The 20,128-nt window shown below is 33.3% G+C and overlaps 1 protein-coding gene across 11 annotated transcripts in view; it reads left to right on the top strand.

Annotated features, from left to right (window-relative positions):
* LOC145296925 (single-stranded DNA-binding protein 3-like) overlaps positions 1-20,128 on the top strand; it is a 317,297-nt gene that overhangs the window by 241,967 nt on the left and 55,202 nt on the right. For 6 of the 11 annotated variants that reach the window (XM_080143120.1, XM_080143125.1, XM_080143126.1 and 3 more), the window contains one exon: positions 3,297-3,412. In XM_080143120.1, the coding sequence (XP_079999246.1) occupies positions 3,297-3,412 (116 nt within the window). Of the gene's footprint in view, positions 1-3,296; positions 3,413-4,339; positions 4,472-16,121; positions 16,155-20,128 lie in introns of those variants that run through there. The other 5 variants (XM_080143119.1, XM_080143117.1, XM_080143116.1 and 2 more) reach the window with 3 other exon arrangements.

The following is a 20,128-nucleotide window of genomic DNA, read 5'->3' as shown; positions in this document are numbered from 1 at the left end:
GGCAAGTTCTATGGTGCAGCCAGAGATCCAGTTCTTCGCTCGCCATCTGGTTTTACGCAGGGTCTGTGATGCGACTTTGTTAACGTTAGTTTTAAATGACTGCCAGGTGTCTTCCACTGATTACTAAATGGGTTGAAGTGCTTGGAAACCAACAAAGCGATTTGATAACTGGAGCTGGAACTCGGATTTAGTTTGCTGGCATCTGAGTCACAGGTCGGTTAGATGATGGGTTGGTTTCATGCGAAGGCGCAGCTATGATTGAACTCAGAGCCATGTTTATTGCCTGTTTCAGTTATCTGGAATGCACAACAGTCCAGGACATTTGAGGCCCAGCAAGATTTGACTAGAATCTGGTCAATTTGGTTCCTAGTGACACTGTCATTCGAGTAACAAGTCGCTAGGTGTTGTCGGGGGTTTGGAATCAGGTGCTGGACACAGTGAGCTGGTTTGCAGAAGCAATCAGCCGTTCTCCGTTCAAGCAGCAGTCACCAGTGACAAATGGGCTAACAATTTGTCTCGTGTTTAGATTTCTAGGACCCGCAACCATCACAAAGTCTTTTGCTGGGATACCAGCCATAACAGCCTGCAGGCTATCATAGAAGGCGTCGTTGGTGACATCATCAGCATCAAGAGTAGGGGCATACACAACCACCATAGTGATATTGAATAAGGTACCCCGCAGACAAACACAGGTGAGACGTGGAGAGATTGGTCCGCAGGCAAGGAGAGCATTGTTTGCCTGATTGCTTAGGGCCAGTGCTACTCCATGGCATCTGGATCCATCCGCGGGTGCACTGTAGTAGAGATGATAGGCAGCGTCCAATAGAGGTATTTTAATAGTCTTGTCGCTTTGGTCTGCAAGTCTGATCTCCAAAAGGCAGGCAACATTGACCGTGTACTGATGAAGGGTGTGTGCAAGTTTCAGCATATGCACATTCCAGCAGGCCACATGATGGATCATCTTTCATCCAAATAGTCCAGCTTGTTGATTTGACACCCACGGCGCTGGGACTGCGAGTGGGTCAGTTCCTGTGGACGCTGTAGTTGTGACTGAGTTTCACAGATTTGGTGTATCCATTGGAGTTATTTGGGAATTTGAAATTCACAAGCGGTCCCCAGCTGCATGTACCTGCTTGTTGAAGGAGGTTGGAGTTGCCTCCTGTTTGCCATAGATTCTCCGCAGATGCAGGGACAGGACGACTAGTAGGCCGCCAGTTGCTGGAGCAGACGCCACCCCGGATTTCACCAAGCTGCAGTCCAGATACCACTAGGTCTTAAGCCAATCAGCCTTGGGAGGCCCTACCAGGAACCAAAGTTCCTGACGGCATAGCCCTGACACAAACTCATTTCACCACCCTACCATGGTGAGGAGGGATTGGACTTATTTGGTAGATATATAATATTTCTTTAATTCATACAAAAATTATTTGGTAGATATATAATATTTCTTTAATTCATACAAAAATTATTTGGTAGATATATAATATTTCTTAAAAAAAAATAGTTCAGGAAGCTCAATAGTAATTTTCACTATCAATGAAAAAGTTAAATGCAGAACTCAAATATAAGAATTTTTAATTCAAGTTTTTTCCTTTCTCCCAAGTAAAATGATAATTTTTATTTTTTGATTCCAAACAAATGGGTATGTAGAACCAGGTTCATCCCTCGTAAATATATATCAAGGGTCGAATTTCCAAGGAAAACTAAATACAAGTAGCTTAACACTTCACTAGAGTCGCACGGTCGATTCGATTGTTAGATCTTCGTCAGTATTTATTTGCATGTATCGCTATAGATGTGCAGAAAAAGAATACACTTCTGTATTCGTGCATCTACCACGAAACTGCGGTAAAGTGTTAAGACATTTTTAATTGTGATAAAGCTCTATCTGAAAGGCTGTTGAGCCCTTTGTGTGTGCAAAATCGTTTCTGTTCTGATTCTGAGATATGACCAATCAATCTCTTGGTGTTCAAAGACATTTTGCATACAAAAAGAGGTTCAGTATTCTGTTGAGATGAAATCGTTTTTGCTTTTGAAGAATTTAAAGTGTACACACGAACACATTTGCTATCGTAAATATAAAGCAGCAGAAGCAATAATTTACATGAAAGTGTTATTGTTTTACATGCTATTTTTTATAATTTCATCTATTTAAAATTTTGTTGCAACATCCTGAGAAAAGTTAATCTGAAAAGAATACTAAAAAGTTTTTTTGTTTTTCTTTAATAGAAAGATTAGTAAAAGTATTACTCATTTCTGAACTGATTTTACCATCTCAACTTGGGGTTATCTTTTACAATGTCGGCTTTACCATTTATGATGGTGCCTAGAAGTTGGCCTGAAGTTTTCTGCCAATAACTCTTGTAATCTAAATATCTGATACCAAGTTTTTATTTGCAATCGTTTAAATATTGCCAAATTGCATTAACCAAAAGCCAGTACCCCCCCCCCCCAACACACACACACCTTTCTAAAAAAAAAAGTGTGTTTTGTGATATTGTCTAAAAAATTTTCACCTACGCTATTCTCTCTAAATCAAATATGCTGTTTCTAGTTCTGAATATCCGTTAATAATTAATTATTTAAAAAAAAAAAAAAAAAAAATCATTTCTCTCCCATAAACTTCTATTTTCTTATAGAAGTCCTCGAATCCCTACCTAAACAATGTCCAAAATGAAGAAACATCCATGAATTAAGGCTAGCTACCAAATGTCTTCCCTGTCCTTGACATTCCTTATCAACTTGGCACGCACTTGTTTTTTTGATACTTTTGGATGCAAACACATTTTGTTTTTGTAGTTTTCAATTTGCATGACTTTGCCTGGCATTTGACACAATTCTTAAAAAAGAAAAAAAAAGTGCAAGTGTAGCTCAGTCGAATTTGTTTCATTTTCTCTAGCAATTATAAATATTTTCTCTTGATTATGACACTGCTAAAGAGAATTTGGTTGAGAAAAGGAAGCCGCAGAGACTGAAGCGATTCTTTGAGTAAACTTCCCTTAAAAATATTTTGGTATTGCAATCACCATTGTGCCTAGATTTGTTTTTATTTTTTTTGTATTTTTTTCTCTTCACTATTTCTCAGGATATTACAACATTATTGATATTTCTTAATGGGAAGAAATATGCGTATCATTGTTATTAAATGGCCGAGATAATTATACTGATTAATTATGCAGCAGTTAATATGGGGAACTAAATTTCTCATGTAAAAAATGGCCAAGAAGAAATAACTTATGTTTTTTCCCCTTTTTTTTTTTTTCTTTTTCTTTCTTCCCCACAAATTTTTATTTTAGGAGAGATGGATGGTATGAAGAGTTCACCACCAAATGGTCCAGGCACACCTCGAGAAAATTTACCCCCTGATAGTACTGGTGAAATTGGAGGATACAGTCTTGGCTATCAGGAAAACGTAAGTCAGATCAGCTTGTGAATGCACTTTGGCCTAACTGAGACGAAGAATTCTGACGTCCCCCCTCTGGTCGCATCATCGGCTATGTCACTGACCCTGGTGGTTATGGGGCGGTTTGCATGAGCTGGCTGTCTGAGGCTTTTCTTTTAAAATGTCCTGCTGCTCCTTCCAGCTGCTCCCCTTCACGACCCCAACCCTGCCCCACCTCCTCTTTGACCACATTTCTCCTTTACTCCCCCCCATGCCCTATTTCCCCCTTCCATCCTGTGGCCTGCATTCCTTCCCTGCATACCAAGTCCACTTGAAAGAAAGGGAAAAAAGAAAGAAAAAAAAAGATGAAAATGATTGGAGAAAAAAGAAAGAAAAAAAAAGTGACAAGGCTTCTTCTCCCATTTGCTAAAAATCTTTCAAACAATCTTGATGGTTATGGAACAACTAAATTCTTTCCCTTTTCATTTAAAAAAAAAGAAAAAAAGATCCCTCTCTTCTTCTGTTGTATGAAAAATAATTGTAAAAAGCAAACATCTTTTAATCTTTGCCCCCCCCTGAATCTCCCTCCCCCAATCCTTCTCTGCTGTGGCCTGGTTCCTCTTACTTGCAAGCAAGCGCATGTTGGTTCCCCAGCCTGCAGCAAAATTCAGCTGTGTATAGATAAATTCTATCTCTCTCTCTCTCTCTCTCTCTCTCGCACACACACTTATGCACACATACACCCTCTCCTATTTTTTCCTGAAAAAGGCTATCACACACACACAAACACACACACACTCACACTCACACACACACTCACACTCACACACGCACCCACACCTATACATCATTATCCGCCAACATGATGATGCATTCTCACCACCTCGACTGCCAAATTCACGCTCATTACGAGCATGCGTTTCCAATCTATATTTGTATCATATTATGATTTTTCAGGATCAAAATGAATCCGCAGCTATCCTTAAGATAAAAGAATCTATGCAGGAGGAGGCAAAACGATTTGAAAAAGAGGCTGACCATCCAGAATATTTCATGCAATAACTGTTAACGGAAAAGTGCAAGTAGCGTGTAAATTATTCTGCTATTTATGGTTTGTATGTATGGGGAAGTGATCGCGAAGAACAGGGGGCACCGCCGCCTGATGATGGGCGCTGTACCGAGACCCAGGTGTTGGCGAGTGTACTGAGGGATTAGGGCATACGTTAGCACTGTTTGTTTGTTTGTTTGTTCTTCATTCATTGTCTTTTTTTCTTTTTTCTTTTTTCCATGTCTTTTTCTCTTTCTTTCTCTTTTTTTTCTTTTATTTTATTAAAAAAATTGTTTTTTTTTGTTTTTTTTTTTCTTTTTCTTGCCTCCATTTGCCGTCTTGTGTTTCCTTCATTTTTATTTTGCTTGCTGTGACCTTGTTTTAACGCTGTCACCCACCTGTCAATTGTGTCTGGTAACACCCAAGACATATACACTATCACATCAGTTTTTACCTATTTGTAAGGAGTCGGTCTGTTTCAGACAAACAAAAATAATACTTGCTGATCTTAACGTCCCATTTTTCATTGTGCTAGAAGTTGCTGTATGCCAGAGAAGAAGCAACTGACCCAGCTTCATTGTGATAATAACTCTGTCTATCTCTCTTTTCGTGACGAAAGAAGAAAGAATGAGAAAAAAAATAATAACAAAGAAAACAATACCTCCATCCCCATCCTTCATAACCGGACGTCTTGCTTGAACTCCGCTTCTCCTCAGCCCTAATCCTTTGGTCTCACACGAACCTCCCCTGAGTTGTTTGCGAACATCAGGATTGTTTGAAAACATTAAGAAATACTCTTCAAGCCAAAAATTATTTCAAGATATTTTCATTCCTCCCCCTTCCTAGATGCTAATATGTTGCTTAGTTAATGGTTTAACAAAATATTTTGTTTAAAACAAAGTTTTTTTGGTTTTTTTTTTTTTTTTAATTTCTTGCTTTGACTCTGCATGATGTCTTTTTTTCCCTTTGCAAATTAACTGAATCATTTGTTTAAAAAAAAAATTGATTTTATCTCATGAATTATGATTATTAATAGATTTTTAAACGACAAACACTTGGCTTAAAGATTATTTCTTACATGATGTGACGCCTTTGTAAGCCACAGGATTTTTTTTTCTAGACACTTTTTTTTCTTCTTCCTTTCTCTTTTTTTTTCCTTTTTTCTTTTCTTTTGTGGCAGGGCAGTTTTTTCTTTTTTCTTTTTTTTTTTTTTCTTTTAGTATGGAAGTGTCGGTTACACCCCCCCCCCCTCCCTAACAAAAAAGAAAGAAAGAAAGAAAAAAAAATCTTACCCGAGGAACTGCTCAGGAGAATTGGAAAATTGCTTCCCTTTCTGTGTTGACAGATAGTTCTGTGCGGCAAATTCAGCAAAGGGCAACAAGCGGCATTTGAATTTTTCTCCTCTTCTCATCGGTAATGATCACATAGACACACACACACACATATATAAAATGTATTTTATTTACATACTATGTAACTAAGATTTTATTGAATGATATCTGACTTTCACATATGATCGATGAATGCTCTATCCCATCAGCTAATCGTTTTTGAATTAGCTGCGGCTTAGCTCCACAACACTTGGGTACCATTCGATGGGATCTTAATTGTATAATATGTAAATAAAACGTATTGCTCTTGCTCTTGCATTATAATTGAGCACCACAGTTTATTTTTCCTACTGACACGAAGTATAAAAATGTGTGTGTGTGTGTGTGTGTATATAAAATTGAGATTTTTTTAACCCATCAGGTAGTGGGGTGGGGGTTGTCAGTTTATGAGAGTGTGGGATTACAAAGTAGGGAGTTTCCGGCAGAGGGAGGGGGTCTTATGTGTAAGAACTACTTAATTGTGGAGAAAGGTATGCCAAGAACTGCCAATGTCCTTTTTGGTATGGATATATAGACTATCAAAACAAATAACATAAAATATTCCTTGTCCCTGAATTAAATGTGAATTCAAAAAACGGGGGGAAAAAAATGAGCTTTTCTGTTTTTGATACATGATCTCTTTTTAGCTAAATAGTATTTTTCTATCCATAAATGTAAATGAATATTTTATTTATATATATATATATATATATATATATATATATATATATATATATATATATATATATATATAATGGTTTTAATTTATACAAACCTTTCTGTATACATATATACAAATATGTTTCAGTTAAAAACCTAAGAATAACTGAAGTTTGTCAGGACAAAATATTCAACTGAAAAAAAATCACATTTCCAAACAGGGGACGTCATGTGACCAGAATTTCGCCGGCCATTCCAGAAATTAATTAATATTCATTGTTCATTTGACCTGATAAAACTTCAGCTTATCTTAAAGCTTTAGTGAAACGTGTATGCACATATGTAGCTGGAAATATTATTACTATTGATTATGGTTACATGAATAGAGTATGATTCATACAATTGAATTGTTTATTCAGTCTATGAACAAAACATATATATATATATATATATCACAAAAAGGAAACCTATGGGTACACATACACACACACACACACACACATTTCCTTCACTGATTTCCAATAGGCATGAGACCAAATTGGTATTGTAATTGGCAGTTAATAGCCAGTAATAAGGTTTTTTTTTTTTCAATGGGGTTGGGAGGGTTGGTTGCTAGTCATATGTTTCCTTATATCGTATCTACTCTAAGCATACACCTATCGGTATGCATGTTGATTCGCACACTCCACCTATTAATTGTACAGTTGCTGTATACTACTTGCTGTGGATTGCGACATCGCTTATCCAATCAATCCGCTGCTGTTCTAAGTTCATTCTACTTGGATGCGTTCGTATTACGATTTCTGGGCTTTTTCATTATTTCATCACTTTTTCATTGGGGCTTTTTTTTTTTTTTTTTTTTTTTTTTTTTTGTTCCTTTCATTAAAAAGATACAATCATTTTTTTTTTTTTTTTTCTCCCTTTTTCTCTCCTCTTTCTCTTCCTTCTTCCATCTCCCCTCTCCCCTCCCCCGGTCCTTCCAAGTCCTACACTCCCCTCTTCACCGCGACTAGTGACCGCCTATGATATATCCACACAGATAAGTGATTTCATTTAGATTTTTTTCAACAAAAAAAAAAAAAAAACACGAAACCAATTTCTTGGTGAACTTGAGACCAACTTACAACATAAACTCCAGTAATTGGAACCAGTATGAATTTTTCAATTTTTTTTTTTTTCTCTCTATTTATTTATTTATTTATGTATAAATATATCTTCAAAAAATATATATTTGTATGTATATAAATAAATAACAAACAACTTCTACTTTGTACAGGGCATATATTGTCAAAAATTTCTGTTGGACATATCCCTTAATCAATTCACTTCTCTCATCTTCCCCACTCCTTTTCATACCATAATGGATTTCTTAATCTTTGTTTGTTCTGATATTGTTTTTCTAGTTAAGTGAATCCAGTTGTAGTAACTTCAAAAAAAAAAAGAAGAAAAAGAAAAACAAAAAAAAAAAAAACTCATTGTAGCATCTTTTAGTTTTTGTGGGTCCATTTCCTTTTTTTTTTTTCTTTTTCTTTTCCAATACCATCTGTCATGACTCTTCAACTTTTTTGTATCACAAAAAGAAAAACCACCAACACCAACAAACCAACAAGCAGATTGTGTAACGCCCTTGCTGTCCTCTATAATTGTACATAGCTTGACAGCCAGACCCTCAAAATGGGTCCATATTTCATTGTGTGACACAGGGCTACATTATATTTTCATATATTATTATCACCATGTCATCTAAAAAAGAAATTTTTAATTTGTTTTTTTAATTTTTTTTTATTTTTTAATTAACCCTACACCCTTTATATCTAATGTCAAAGTTGCTTTGAGGCCTATGATTCGAAGCCACTATTTTGAATACAACTGCATTAGAAATTGCCGCCTTTTCTTTTGTTGAGGTTGGAAAACAAATTTACCAATTTGAAAACACACACAAATTTTTTTTTTAATTTTTATTTTTCCTTCAAATTGAATTTCTATGAAATATCCTATATTTATGTAAAAATAAAAATTCTTTCACTGGTTCATCTGTGGAGGGGTAATTTATATTAATTTAATTATAATTTTGAATTGGAAAAAGAATTTTGTCAAAAGAAAAAATTTAGTGTTATTTTAAATATTAAAACTTCAAGCTGTGAGAGAATATTTTTTAATTTGAGAATTTAAAAAAATGCTTTTCCCAATCTTTCTAGATTTAATACCAAGTTGATTAAATACTGATCTGTTTATTTATTTATTTTTTTTTTTCTCGAATTGGAAAAAGTTTATCCTCCTCTCCAAGTTTTAACTCGATTTGAAATGAGATGCTAACTCTGATATGGTTCATTTCTCTTTCTAAACTTTTTAAATGACAAAAAATGTTACATTTTAAATTGTATTGGCTTTCATTTGTTTTACAAACTTAAAAAAAAAAAAAATTAGTTAAAATTCCTAAATTGTGAAAAGAATTAAAAAAAAAAAAAAAAAAAAAAAAAAAAAAAAAAAAAGAAGCATTTCCCATGAAAGCCTCACGTCTACAAGTGAATGTAATTTCTAAAGCAACCGTATTCCTAATGTTGGTTTCTGTTCCTATCTTTTGGAGGAAGAAGTGTATTATTAGCAGCCCTTTCGACGACTATGTTAAACCCAAATTTGTACTCTCTTTAAATTTGCTGGCACAACAGGCTGGGTGGCGGATCCTTTTCAATTTTTAAACAATGATTATATTTATAATATTTATGTTTATATTCACTTTTATAAACAGTTTTTTTTTTGTTTTTTTTTTTTGTGGCTTATTTAGGAATTTTATTTTTCCCCCAGTTTTTCTCTGTAAATATTCACTTTTGAAAAGTTTTCTTTCTGCAACAAAAATTAGGTTTTAAAATATTTCATTTAGAAAACTGACTTCAGTGGCTCAAAATTTTCTTTTTCATTTTTTTTAAAATAAGTATGTGAGGAGGAGGAGGGAGCAATGATTACATGGAATTCTGTGCTGTTGCTGCAATTAAAACATTTTTATCTCGGAGTCTAAAGTCAAGGTTCATATGAGTCGTAAGCTCATGCTATCTGACATATGCTAATGCTGTTGACATAGTCTGTCACCTAAAAAAAAAAAAAGCTTTTAGTTTTTTTTTATTAATATTTTCTTCTCTATATATTCAAGACATTTAGAATGTATGCAGTATTTTCTATTTTAAATAAAACATCACGAAAACTAGGAATATTCTATTTGAAAGAGGAATCTGGTTGCAATGGAATTATAAGATAATTAGGGTTGGTATCTGGCATCAACGTTGTTTTTTTTTTAAGTATTTAGGCATTTTGTGTTTATTTAAAAAAAAAAAAAAAGAAATGGACTTTAAAAAATATTGTTGATTGGGAATATGTAGCTGTTTTGAATGATTTTCATTTTCATCGACTTCACATTTATGCAGAGAAAGCATACGTGCCAAATTCGAAAGCAACCTTTGCTGCTATGCATTTGCGTGTGCATGATTTTATATGCACGCATGCGCAAATGCAGTTCATTTTGAGGTGTTCTGTTTGTAAATATGCTGTCCAAATTATTTTCTTAAAAACTGCATTACCACATAACGCTAAATCGCAATCGTTAGCATGTTCACATTGAAAGCAGAAGTTGCTTTTTCAAGTATTGATTGTTGATATTTTTTCCTGTGCCATGTTTTAGCAACCAGAAGAAAATATTGACGGTTTAGTAAGAGCAACCTCGACATTTTCTCTTCCGTTTTTTTTTTTCTTTCTTTGAGAGATCATTTTACCATAAACGATAACATTTTCAAACACTTCCAATCAAAATTAGCCGCTCTCCTTCCCCATAACTTTAAATTCATCAATTTATCTTTATCTTAGTGTTCAAAATTATTAAATCTTTTGAATTTGTATCGAGTTACTGTTAATACAATCTATAATTCTTTGTATTCTTCATCTGCTAAACAATAGAAGAATCTCCCCCCCCTCCTCCCTCTGAGTTATATGCCAGAATAGTGACCTGGATTTCTAATGCTCTCTGAACTGCAGTATCTGTATGTGCTGATAGTTAATGTTAACTTTTATTTTCTGAAATGTAAAAAAGAAAAGCTTGAAAAAAGCTGTATCGCAAATGAGATGATATTTCTGCCTGCTGGATCATATTTACATTACAGAAGAAAGACAAAGAGGGTGTCTACATCAGTAACGCTAACTGAGAATAAGGTGGAACACATCAGCTGCAAAAAAGCGACTCTGCGTTGTTGGGCAGCAAGACTTAGGCCAGTTTTCCTGCCATTGCTGTTTTGAACTGTTGATTTTATTGCAAATTTGGACTCTGGAGCAACACGAATGTTATCCATGTGAGCGTGGTGAATTCCTTTACCCTTTAAGAAATATGATGTATGTATAAATGTTTTTTTTTATTGATAAAAACTATATATACTTGTCCTATTCATGGATGGATTTTCATTATGTTATCCATAATGAACCATCGGCTGTCTTGGTGATCTTTCCAGAAAACAGAATCAGTTGTGCACATAGTTTTTTTTCTTCTTTTAATTGGTCGTGATTGTTGCTCAGAAAGAAAACTCATGAATACAGTCATGGTGATCAGCAAAACCATACAAACACACACACACACATATATATATATATATACATATATATATATATATATATATATATATATATATTTCTTGATATGTAAATTGTGTGTATTTGCTGATAAATATCTAAAACCTATACATATTTCTTATGAATTTTAAAATCTTCATTTCCACTCCACCCACCACCTTCTTCTTTCTGTGGTTGTTTATTTTCCAACAACAAAAAAAAACTCTCATCCTCTGGTTCACCCACTTTTTGTGCCTGTGAATTTATTTAGATTTTGATAAACATGAGGGCTAATTGATTTTTTTTTCCTCCATCCTTGAAAAGTATTATTTTTCTGTACTTCTCTTCCTCCTCTTCTTGCTCATTGTATTCCTACCCTTCCCCATTATCACATGAATTTTTTTATGTACATGACCCCCCCCCCCCCAGTCCCGCCGCCATCCCCTCCTTTTGTATTTTACTACCAAAGAACATTCATAGGCTGAAAGGCAGCTCTCATCAAAATCTCTGTATATAAAGTTGAGCTTATGAAGATGCTACTATCTTCCAGGTAAACCTTTTTCCTTGGCACTGATGACTAATTGCTTCATGAGAATTATTTGCGCCCATTGTTTCAGCCAGGTTTGGCCATTTCTAATGCTAACACACCCTCTTCACACTATCCGTATTCGTTTTTTTATTAAAAACGATTTTTATGATACTTAATGCTTTTTTTAAAGAGAAATATAACAACTAGGCAACAATTCTATTGCATATTTTATTTCTTTTAACTGCAATCTGATATTTACATGAATTATGTCGATAAACGTACATTTCAAACTTTTTTATTCGTTCATTTTATAATTCTCTCAATAAGATTCGCCATAAGAGAATCTGTTTTCTTCTTTTGTTCAAAATAGAATGTTAGGTTTAGTCACAACTGCCTAATTTAGAATAATATTCACTTATGTTATTCAAACAAAAAATCCAAAAAACATCTACATTTGTATGCATTGTTAAGCAAATTCACAACAAATGCAGTTACTATTGCATATCTTGGTGCATATTGTACTATTTGTAAGGGGCATATTGAAAACAAATATAGAAAATATTTTCCCCTCACCTATTGATGAAACGGTTAGATTTTTATTTAGTGAATGCTGATTACTGATTGCGATTCATCATCTCATTTTTTTTCTCTCTTGTTACCTCCTTTCAATTTCCTGCAATACATTGGTTGTGACATTCCATCTCTGTATCATCTGCTAATCCAACTTTCATCTTATATTTTAATAAACTAGACATTTTCCTTTGCTTGGAACGCTTTCCAAAAAATAATTGTGCCATTTATTCACCATTGTCCTTCTCTGATCTTCTATTTTGATGAAGAAAGACATTTCTCTTTTTGACGACAGAATACACGTGGGTTCCTTCTAATATACAGATGCTGGTTTATTTTTCTATAATATAGAATTGATATAACTATATCTTGAAATAGCTATAATATAGAATTGATGTAACTATATCTTGAAATAGCTGTTTTTAAGTTTCTATAATCTTTTTCACTAACAAACTTGGATCCCACCCTCTAAAATTTGCGCATACTGTTTGTGTTTTGAGTCCACAATATACTTTCTGTGCCGTTGTAAAAATTTGCTTCATTTCTTGAAATAATTGTTGCTCGTTAAACCACTGTGAAATACCGGTGTACTTATTCAGTTTTCTCTTTTTTATAAAATCTGTTTTAATTAATACTTGTAAAACAGGATATGTTTTTTATTATTATTATAAAAATCTGTTTTTGTTTTGTCTGTCTCTCTCTCTCTTTCTCTCCGTCGCCTCCGGCCGCTAATAGTTTGTATAAGCTGGTACATCTGTGTTAAAAGACCGACTTATGAACCTCGTTTTCATCCGCAGAATGCTGTAAATGTAGATATATTTGTAGCATTGGCTCAATTAAATACATGCTTTAAAACATAAGCTACCTCCGAACATTTGTTCTCTTGATTTCATAATTGGGTGTTTGAAATTAAGTCAATCTTATGAAATTAATAGTCCCTTGTTTAGGATTGTTTTTATTTTTTTATTTTCCAAATCAATTCTAGATCATTCCAACAGACTATAGGCAGCAGTGTGATTCTCATAGATTGAGAGCACTTTTTCTTTTGCTCCAATTAGAATACTACGAATAAATTCATTAGTGTCTGCAGTTATTTTCAATACTTTATTTCTGGACATTGTTTTATGATAATTTCATTTCACTATAACAGAATAATTTTATTAACATGTTTTTTTGTTTGTTTTTTTATTCTTTCTCTTATTCTTTTATTAAATACCGATTTCTGGTTGCCTCCTGGCTGAAACACTGTACGTCATATTTCTTTGAACATAATTTTTCAGAACATCCACAGATCATCTGTGAATGCTTCTCCCCTCCCCATTTCCCTAGCACTGATTCAGCATATATGGTTAGACAGCGTCGCTCATTTACTTGGAAGACAACTGATCTGTCAGACCGACTCCAATCTGTATTTTTGTGCTCGTATAACCCCATCCCCCCAAATGATCTGTTGCTAAAAAAAAAAAAAATAAACGGCTTTGTACATCGCAAATCTCATATTTCTCTTAACTTCAACAATGAAATTATATTAAGGGTCTCAACAGTATATCACAGAGAAAAAGAACTTATTACTAATGAAAGTGAGTGTAAGTACGTGCGTGCGTGTGTGTATGTGTGCGTGCGCATGTGTGTGTGTGTGGGTGTATGTGGGGTCCCTTGGATTCACCAAACAATCAAAACATTCAAGGCAATATTGTATCATATGAATCTGTAGTCATTTTGTCTTCATCTTCACATGTTGGAGTGGCCTCATCAAATAACTTATTGTCCACCTTGTGTAGAGATGATGCTGTCAGTTTTTAGTTTCCAATTTTCAAATGTATGTTCTATATTGTATCCGAATCATGTAGAGGAGGCATGAAGGGTAATAATAAAACGGCAGTGAGACCTTTGGAACTCAGCAAAAAATCTACATGTGTATTTTGTTTTCATTTTCGGGGTGAGAATTTGCGGAAATCTATCTCCACCTCTCTCTCTCTCTCTCTCTCTCTCTCTCTCTCTCTCTCTCTCTCTCTCTCTTTATCTCTTTCTCTTTTTCTCTGACAATGAGCTTTCTCTTCCCATTTTTCATGAAAAAAATTTTCATTCTGCCTCACTTTTTCAAAACCAGAACAAATTCTTAGTGTTTTTTTTTTTATTATTTATTTATTTATTTTTTTTTTCTCTTCTAAAAATTTCCTCTTCATTTCGAACGAGATAGATTTTTAAAAATTCGGATCTCCATTTTCAAAAGCATGTACTGCGTTTTCCATCAGTTTTCAATGAAAAGATAATCGGAGATGATAATTATTGCTTCCTTGTAGATACCTCGCTTTTTTTACGCTAATTTGTATAAGATATTAAATGGCACATGTCAAATTTGTGTACAAATATTTTTTTTTTTCCGAATCATTTGATCCCATTTTATCATTAACATTTTGAGGAAGAAAAACTGAATTGACTGCAGTGCATTGCTTTGAAATTTTTTTTTTTTTTTTTTTTTTTTTCAATATTTTTTCTTGTTTTTTTTTTTTTGTTTTGTTTTTTTGTTGGGGCATGGTGAGATAATGCATTATTTAACTTGGCAGTATAAAATAATAACATTGAGCTGAAATTTGCTGTTTTAGGCTGGGTTATTATAATTGATGTTTATTGAAATTTCAACAGTTTAATCATTTTTCTTCCCTTTTTTTTTTTTTTGTCATGTATGTTTTGTTTTTCGTTGTTTTTTTTTTTTTTTTTTTTTTTTTTTTTTTTATCCGGTGACTTTCAAAACAGGTGGCGTAAATGACATTGAAGCTGGAATCGAAAGCTTCGATCATTTTTCTTAGATACAGCTGACGCTTACCGTTTCCACTGAGAAACTTTGCTTTTTATGATTAACACTCCACCTCTTTTATCCTACAAAATATTCAGATTTCAATTCAAGAAAACGTTTAAAAGTTTTTTTTTCTTTTTTTTTAAAATCGTTTATTTTTTATAAATTGTACCAATAATTTATTAAATTTGAACTGAGAAACAAAACAAAAACTAAATAATTTGTATATAACTGTCAGAAAAAAAACACTTAAATTGTCAGTAAAAATGATTGTAAGAGAGTTGTATAATTTTATTGATTTTTATAAAAAAAAAAAAAAAAACTTTTTAGAAAATCTTATGATCGAATGTTTAAATCATTAAGATGAATTAAAACAAATATTTATAATCACAAAAAGGAAACTTTTATGTTAAACTTTTATGATGGAAACTTCTAAGTTAAAAATGAAAAATAACTTTATTTCATACAATGACATGCCCACACACAAAAAAAAGTAACAAAAAAGTTATTCAATCCTGGAACCCGTAATAATGTTTTCTGCAATCCAAACCATATTTTGTACAAATTATATGCCTGACTTGTTACCCATTCATGTATGTTGCACAGTTTTTGTTTTATTTCAATTATAAGCGTGTGCTTGGTTGAGATGCACAATATTGTCAATAACTAAACACACTTGTCTGTTGGCACGTTCCAAGTTTTGACTAATGACGGTCTTCATTTCATGAATAGTCTTAGGATTGTTTTGATAGAGATTATCAGATTTTGGTGAGTGTAAAACCCATTCAGTATCACACTTCATATTGATGAGGTGATCACAAGAGTCTCCACATATTAAACAACAATAAAACAAAGACTGTTGGACATTCATAACTGCAACTTGGTGGACAAGTCAGACATAGACTGAAGGTTATTTAATACCAAATATGATTGGATTGTGAATTTTATTAACGATCCAATGGGTAGGTTGCATTTTTTTTTTATTTTATTTTTTTAGAATGTCACTTAATACAAGGTAGAATAAATGACTACATAAAATTTTTTATTTAAATCAGAACTTTTAAAGAACTTTTTCTAATTTTTAAACCTAGTTTTGAAAATTTTCTAAAGTAAAGGCATTGTTTTTCTTTATTGATATAAAAATATGTGTAAGTTTTTTTAAAATTGAATCTTTCTAGGAAATGATTTTTTAACTTTGAGTTATGGGCAAGAAAAATTAAAAACTAATTGTATTTGTGAAATAATGATTGGTGAACTTAGTTTCTGTTTTCCTCATCTATTTGAAAATCCATGTCAGGTGAGTATGACTAGTTTTCATGATAATGATTTTCATTCCTCAGCTGCTTCTGCACTCTGGAATCAAGGTTTTGAACTTGCTTCAGAATTGGTGTATCCACCCACGAAAATGAGAATTTTTTAAAATTTAACCTATAATTGGAATGTGAACGTTGGATAAATAATGACAACCATTTCATTAAAAACTCTCTTCATCATACTGCATATTTTCTTCGCATATGGTGCGGACGATATTTGATCGCAAGATTATTATCTAGGGGGGGGGTTAAAGATTTATTCATCAAGGTTATCTCTGACTTATGTCGATAGTTTCAAAATGGTTTAGGAAACACAAGTCTCCTTTACTGTCTCCTGACTTATGTCTAAAAAGTCTCTGCTAATCCTGACCATTGGCTCATCTATCATGTTGCAGCTGGATCTGTTAGTATCTTTTATACAACAAGCTCAAGGCGGTTGCAGTCAGGCAAGCTTGAGGTGTCAGGTAAAGTGTGGTTAACAAAATTCTCTTGACGTTTATTTCTTTTGGTCGACATTAAGGGCCTCAAGGCTTGCTACAACATCCTTAACTAAACTCCCTGATCAATCCAGGCTTTACCTCCCTCAAAACACAGATGTAGCCATCAGTGTTCAACTTGAACCTTTCTGGAAGAGGTGGGATGGCATGACAATAATCTCAACTTCAATGACAAATTCCAATGGTATAATAGCATTAAATCATTGATTTACATTTTTTCCTCTGCTTTCACCTCATTGTTAAGTCCTGAATGTTTCGATTCCTTTCTGAAACTTTTCTGCCATACTCCTGCAGTTGCTGAGGAAGTCTAAAAGCTTATCTGCCTTTCTGCTCCAAATTTAAAGATTAACTCTGTGTCTCTTTCACAAATATGGAGATATAATCAATTATTCTACGCAAAAGAAATGGAAATATAGTCATTGTTTTTAAAGGTAAGACTGATAACCAAAGTAAAAAGAAAATGCATAAAATTAACAGTTAAAAATTGTAAACAAATATCATCCGCACCTTGTATATATTCAAAATATTTTATTTGATGAGACGTTTTTTAAGTTAAAAAAAAAAAAATTACTTTTCCCAATCAGTTAATATTAAAACTCCTTTTTCTAACTTTTATGACAGAAGGTAATGATGGCTAAGAAGAACCGATTTATTTTTATCACATATTTTGCTGAGAATTCTTTTTTTATAATTAAACTAATTTTCTTATTTTAGAACTGAAAAAGTTTCATATTGTTACATTTAAAAAAAAAAAAAAAAGCTTCAAGTTTTAAAAAATTGCCATAGATTCATTTGTGTGACGTTGTCCTTTCTGTAAAAAGTTTGCCTTTACACTGCTTGTTTTTTAACATGGCCAAAAAATAGATGCAATGGTGGTCAAGTTTAATTCCAATTCACTGTATTTTAATCTTTGGCATTCAGCCTGCTTGTTTTCAGTTCTAAACACTGGGAAAAACTTGGGCAATCTGTTTTATAAATGATCTTATCTAGCCACCTTTGTTTTTATTTGGACATTAACAATGATTGGACGTCAAAATGTGTCAAGTCCTCCAAGTATCAAGTCTATTTTCAAACATCATCAGTCCCTTTCTGCATTCTGACCGTTTCACCATGATGTTCGTTGCAGTTTAGTACGTATAGTAGGTTGCAAGTGCTTGCTATAGGAGCAGTGCTCATACAGAGTAGGTAGTCTTAGCCATTGTATGTTAATCAGTATCGCTTGCTTAACACAATTCAGTTTCTTTCGGAATTGGTCAACTCTATCAGGCTGCTCAACAGTTAATCCATTACCTGCCTGCTGTGATTTCACGTATCATGAGGGAGTGGGGGCTAAGTGGGTACTCCACCTTGCCCAAGGGTCTCCCACTGGTTAACAGAGGGAAGGAGGCACCTTACTGCTTCTAATGGTGAAAGTGCTTTCACCCCAAGATTCTATATAGTACCTACTATTCTCAAACAGTCACACATCTGGTATTGACCAGGCTCAACATTGCTTAACTCTGGTCATGTGTCAACGTGATTATGCTCTACTATTGTATCAAGTATTTCACATCACATGTACAATAGATAGGCTGATAACCCCGTCTCCCAATTCTCCATTCTTTTTATGGTCTTGTGTATAACAATCTAAAGTATAGTATCTGTTCTCTCTTCTGTATGGAGAGAAATCCTTTTAGGCTGAGACAATTCCCCCCCCCCCCTCTCCAGAGTTCCTCTTTTTTTTTTTCTTTTAACTTTGGTTTTGAACATGCAGAAAAAAAAATCTTGTGTCTACATTGCCTTTGTGGGGGAGCAAATCAGTAGGGATCTAGGGAACTTTCCATTACAATTGAAAAGATAGGTGTATATTTAAATTTCAAAATATGCAGATAATTGAACAAATTTATTTTGAGAATTTAAAATATTTGTGAAAATCTAACAAAAATTTCATAATTAGACTGAATTTCTTTCATTTAAAGGAAATAAAAGAAAATATAAAATTTTCAGAAAGAAAACAAAACCAAAACTGTTTTATATCCATACGTAAAATTAAATTTCTATTTGTTTATTCATAATATTATCGGTTCATTTTAAGCACTTCAGATGACGAATGACAAAAAAGTTCATTTTAAAGACTTAAAATCGTTTTTCTTTCAACAATTGATGGTAAAAAAAAAGTTCTTAATAAATCTATTATTTACCACTCTTTGAAATATAGAGATTGCAGAGGTTTAAAAATGTTGAATACAGTCTTTTCATCAACTATCAGCAGGTCCAACTATTTTGAAATCTGATTTTTTGTTGTTTAGTGTCATCCATTATGTCAAATGTAGTTCTGTGTGTGTGTTTGAATGTCCAGCTAACAAAAAACAAAAAAAAAAAACAAAACTACAAAATAAAGACTCACAAAGTTATAATATACAGTAAAACCCCGGGATGGTGGCTCTAGGATACGTTTTTTTTTTTAAGTTACGATGTGAAATACAATGTTTTTTCAACCCCCTAGTTACAGTATTTGCCCCGTTTTACAATGTTATTTATAATGTTATTTGATTATATACATGTGTATTATATACTGTACTGGGTTCTACTGTATATATATTCTTGGTCAGCATTCCCCTTGATGAATAATATCTAAAAGTTAGGAAAAAAAAGCATTTCTACGAGGAGCCAACTGGGAGTGGTTTTGTCGCGGGGGTGGGGGGGATTATATACTAACTTGGAAAGAAAAATGAAAATTCATTCTTTGAGGAATCTATTACGTAAACCGGAATTGTGTGTGTGCCCAGCTAGAGAAGAATGTGCAGGGGAGAAAAAGGTAGAGCGATAGAAGTTTTAATAGATATGTGTCACATTTTGGCCCCAGACAATGCGGAATAATGCTGGCAGTTTTATATATATAATTATTATTATTATTAATTTTCTCTTTCAAATATAATTTAGCTTTCTGTGTTTGTTTCTCCTAAACGTGTGCTGTTGTCTTGTGTGTTTGTAATAGCATGGAAAATCAGCTTTTCACCGTTTATATGGATCCAATTCAAGACAGCAGATATTTTGTGTCCAAACAGCACAATATCCTTCAAATAGAACAATAATTAAAGGAAGGTTTATTTTAACACGACTAGTTTCATAGTAAATCCAATCGTCAAAGTGCTGAGACCAGATGCTACACTTTGAAAAAATTACTTATTTCTAAAAATTTACAAGGATCGAAAAATAAATTAGGCACAAGGTCATTCAAAATGTGAGTGGGTAGGAGGCGGGATCTATGGTTATCCTTGTCACTTTACTTAAGATTTGTCTATTATTTTTCTAGCTCACCATAATACCGCATTTACTCCAGGGGTCGTTTGAAGATTCCCAAATCAATTTTATATATATCTATAAAAGTGAAAT

The sequence above is a fragment of the Euprymna scolopes genome, chromosome 17, assembly GCF_053919585.1.
Source record: "Euprymna scolopes isolate OS-2025 chromosome 17, ASM5391958v1, whole genome shotgun sequence".
In the NCBI taxonomy this organism is placed as follows: Eukaryota; Metazoa; Mollusca; class Cephalopoda; order Sepiida; family Sepiolidae; genus Euprymna; species Euprymna scolopes.
Note: the sequence above shows the minus strand (reverse complement) of the source record. Positions and strands in the feature narration are given on the sequence as shown.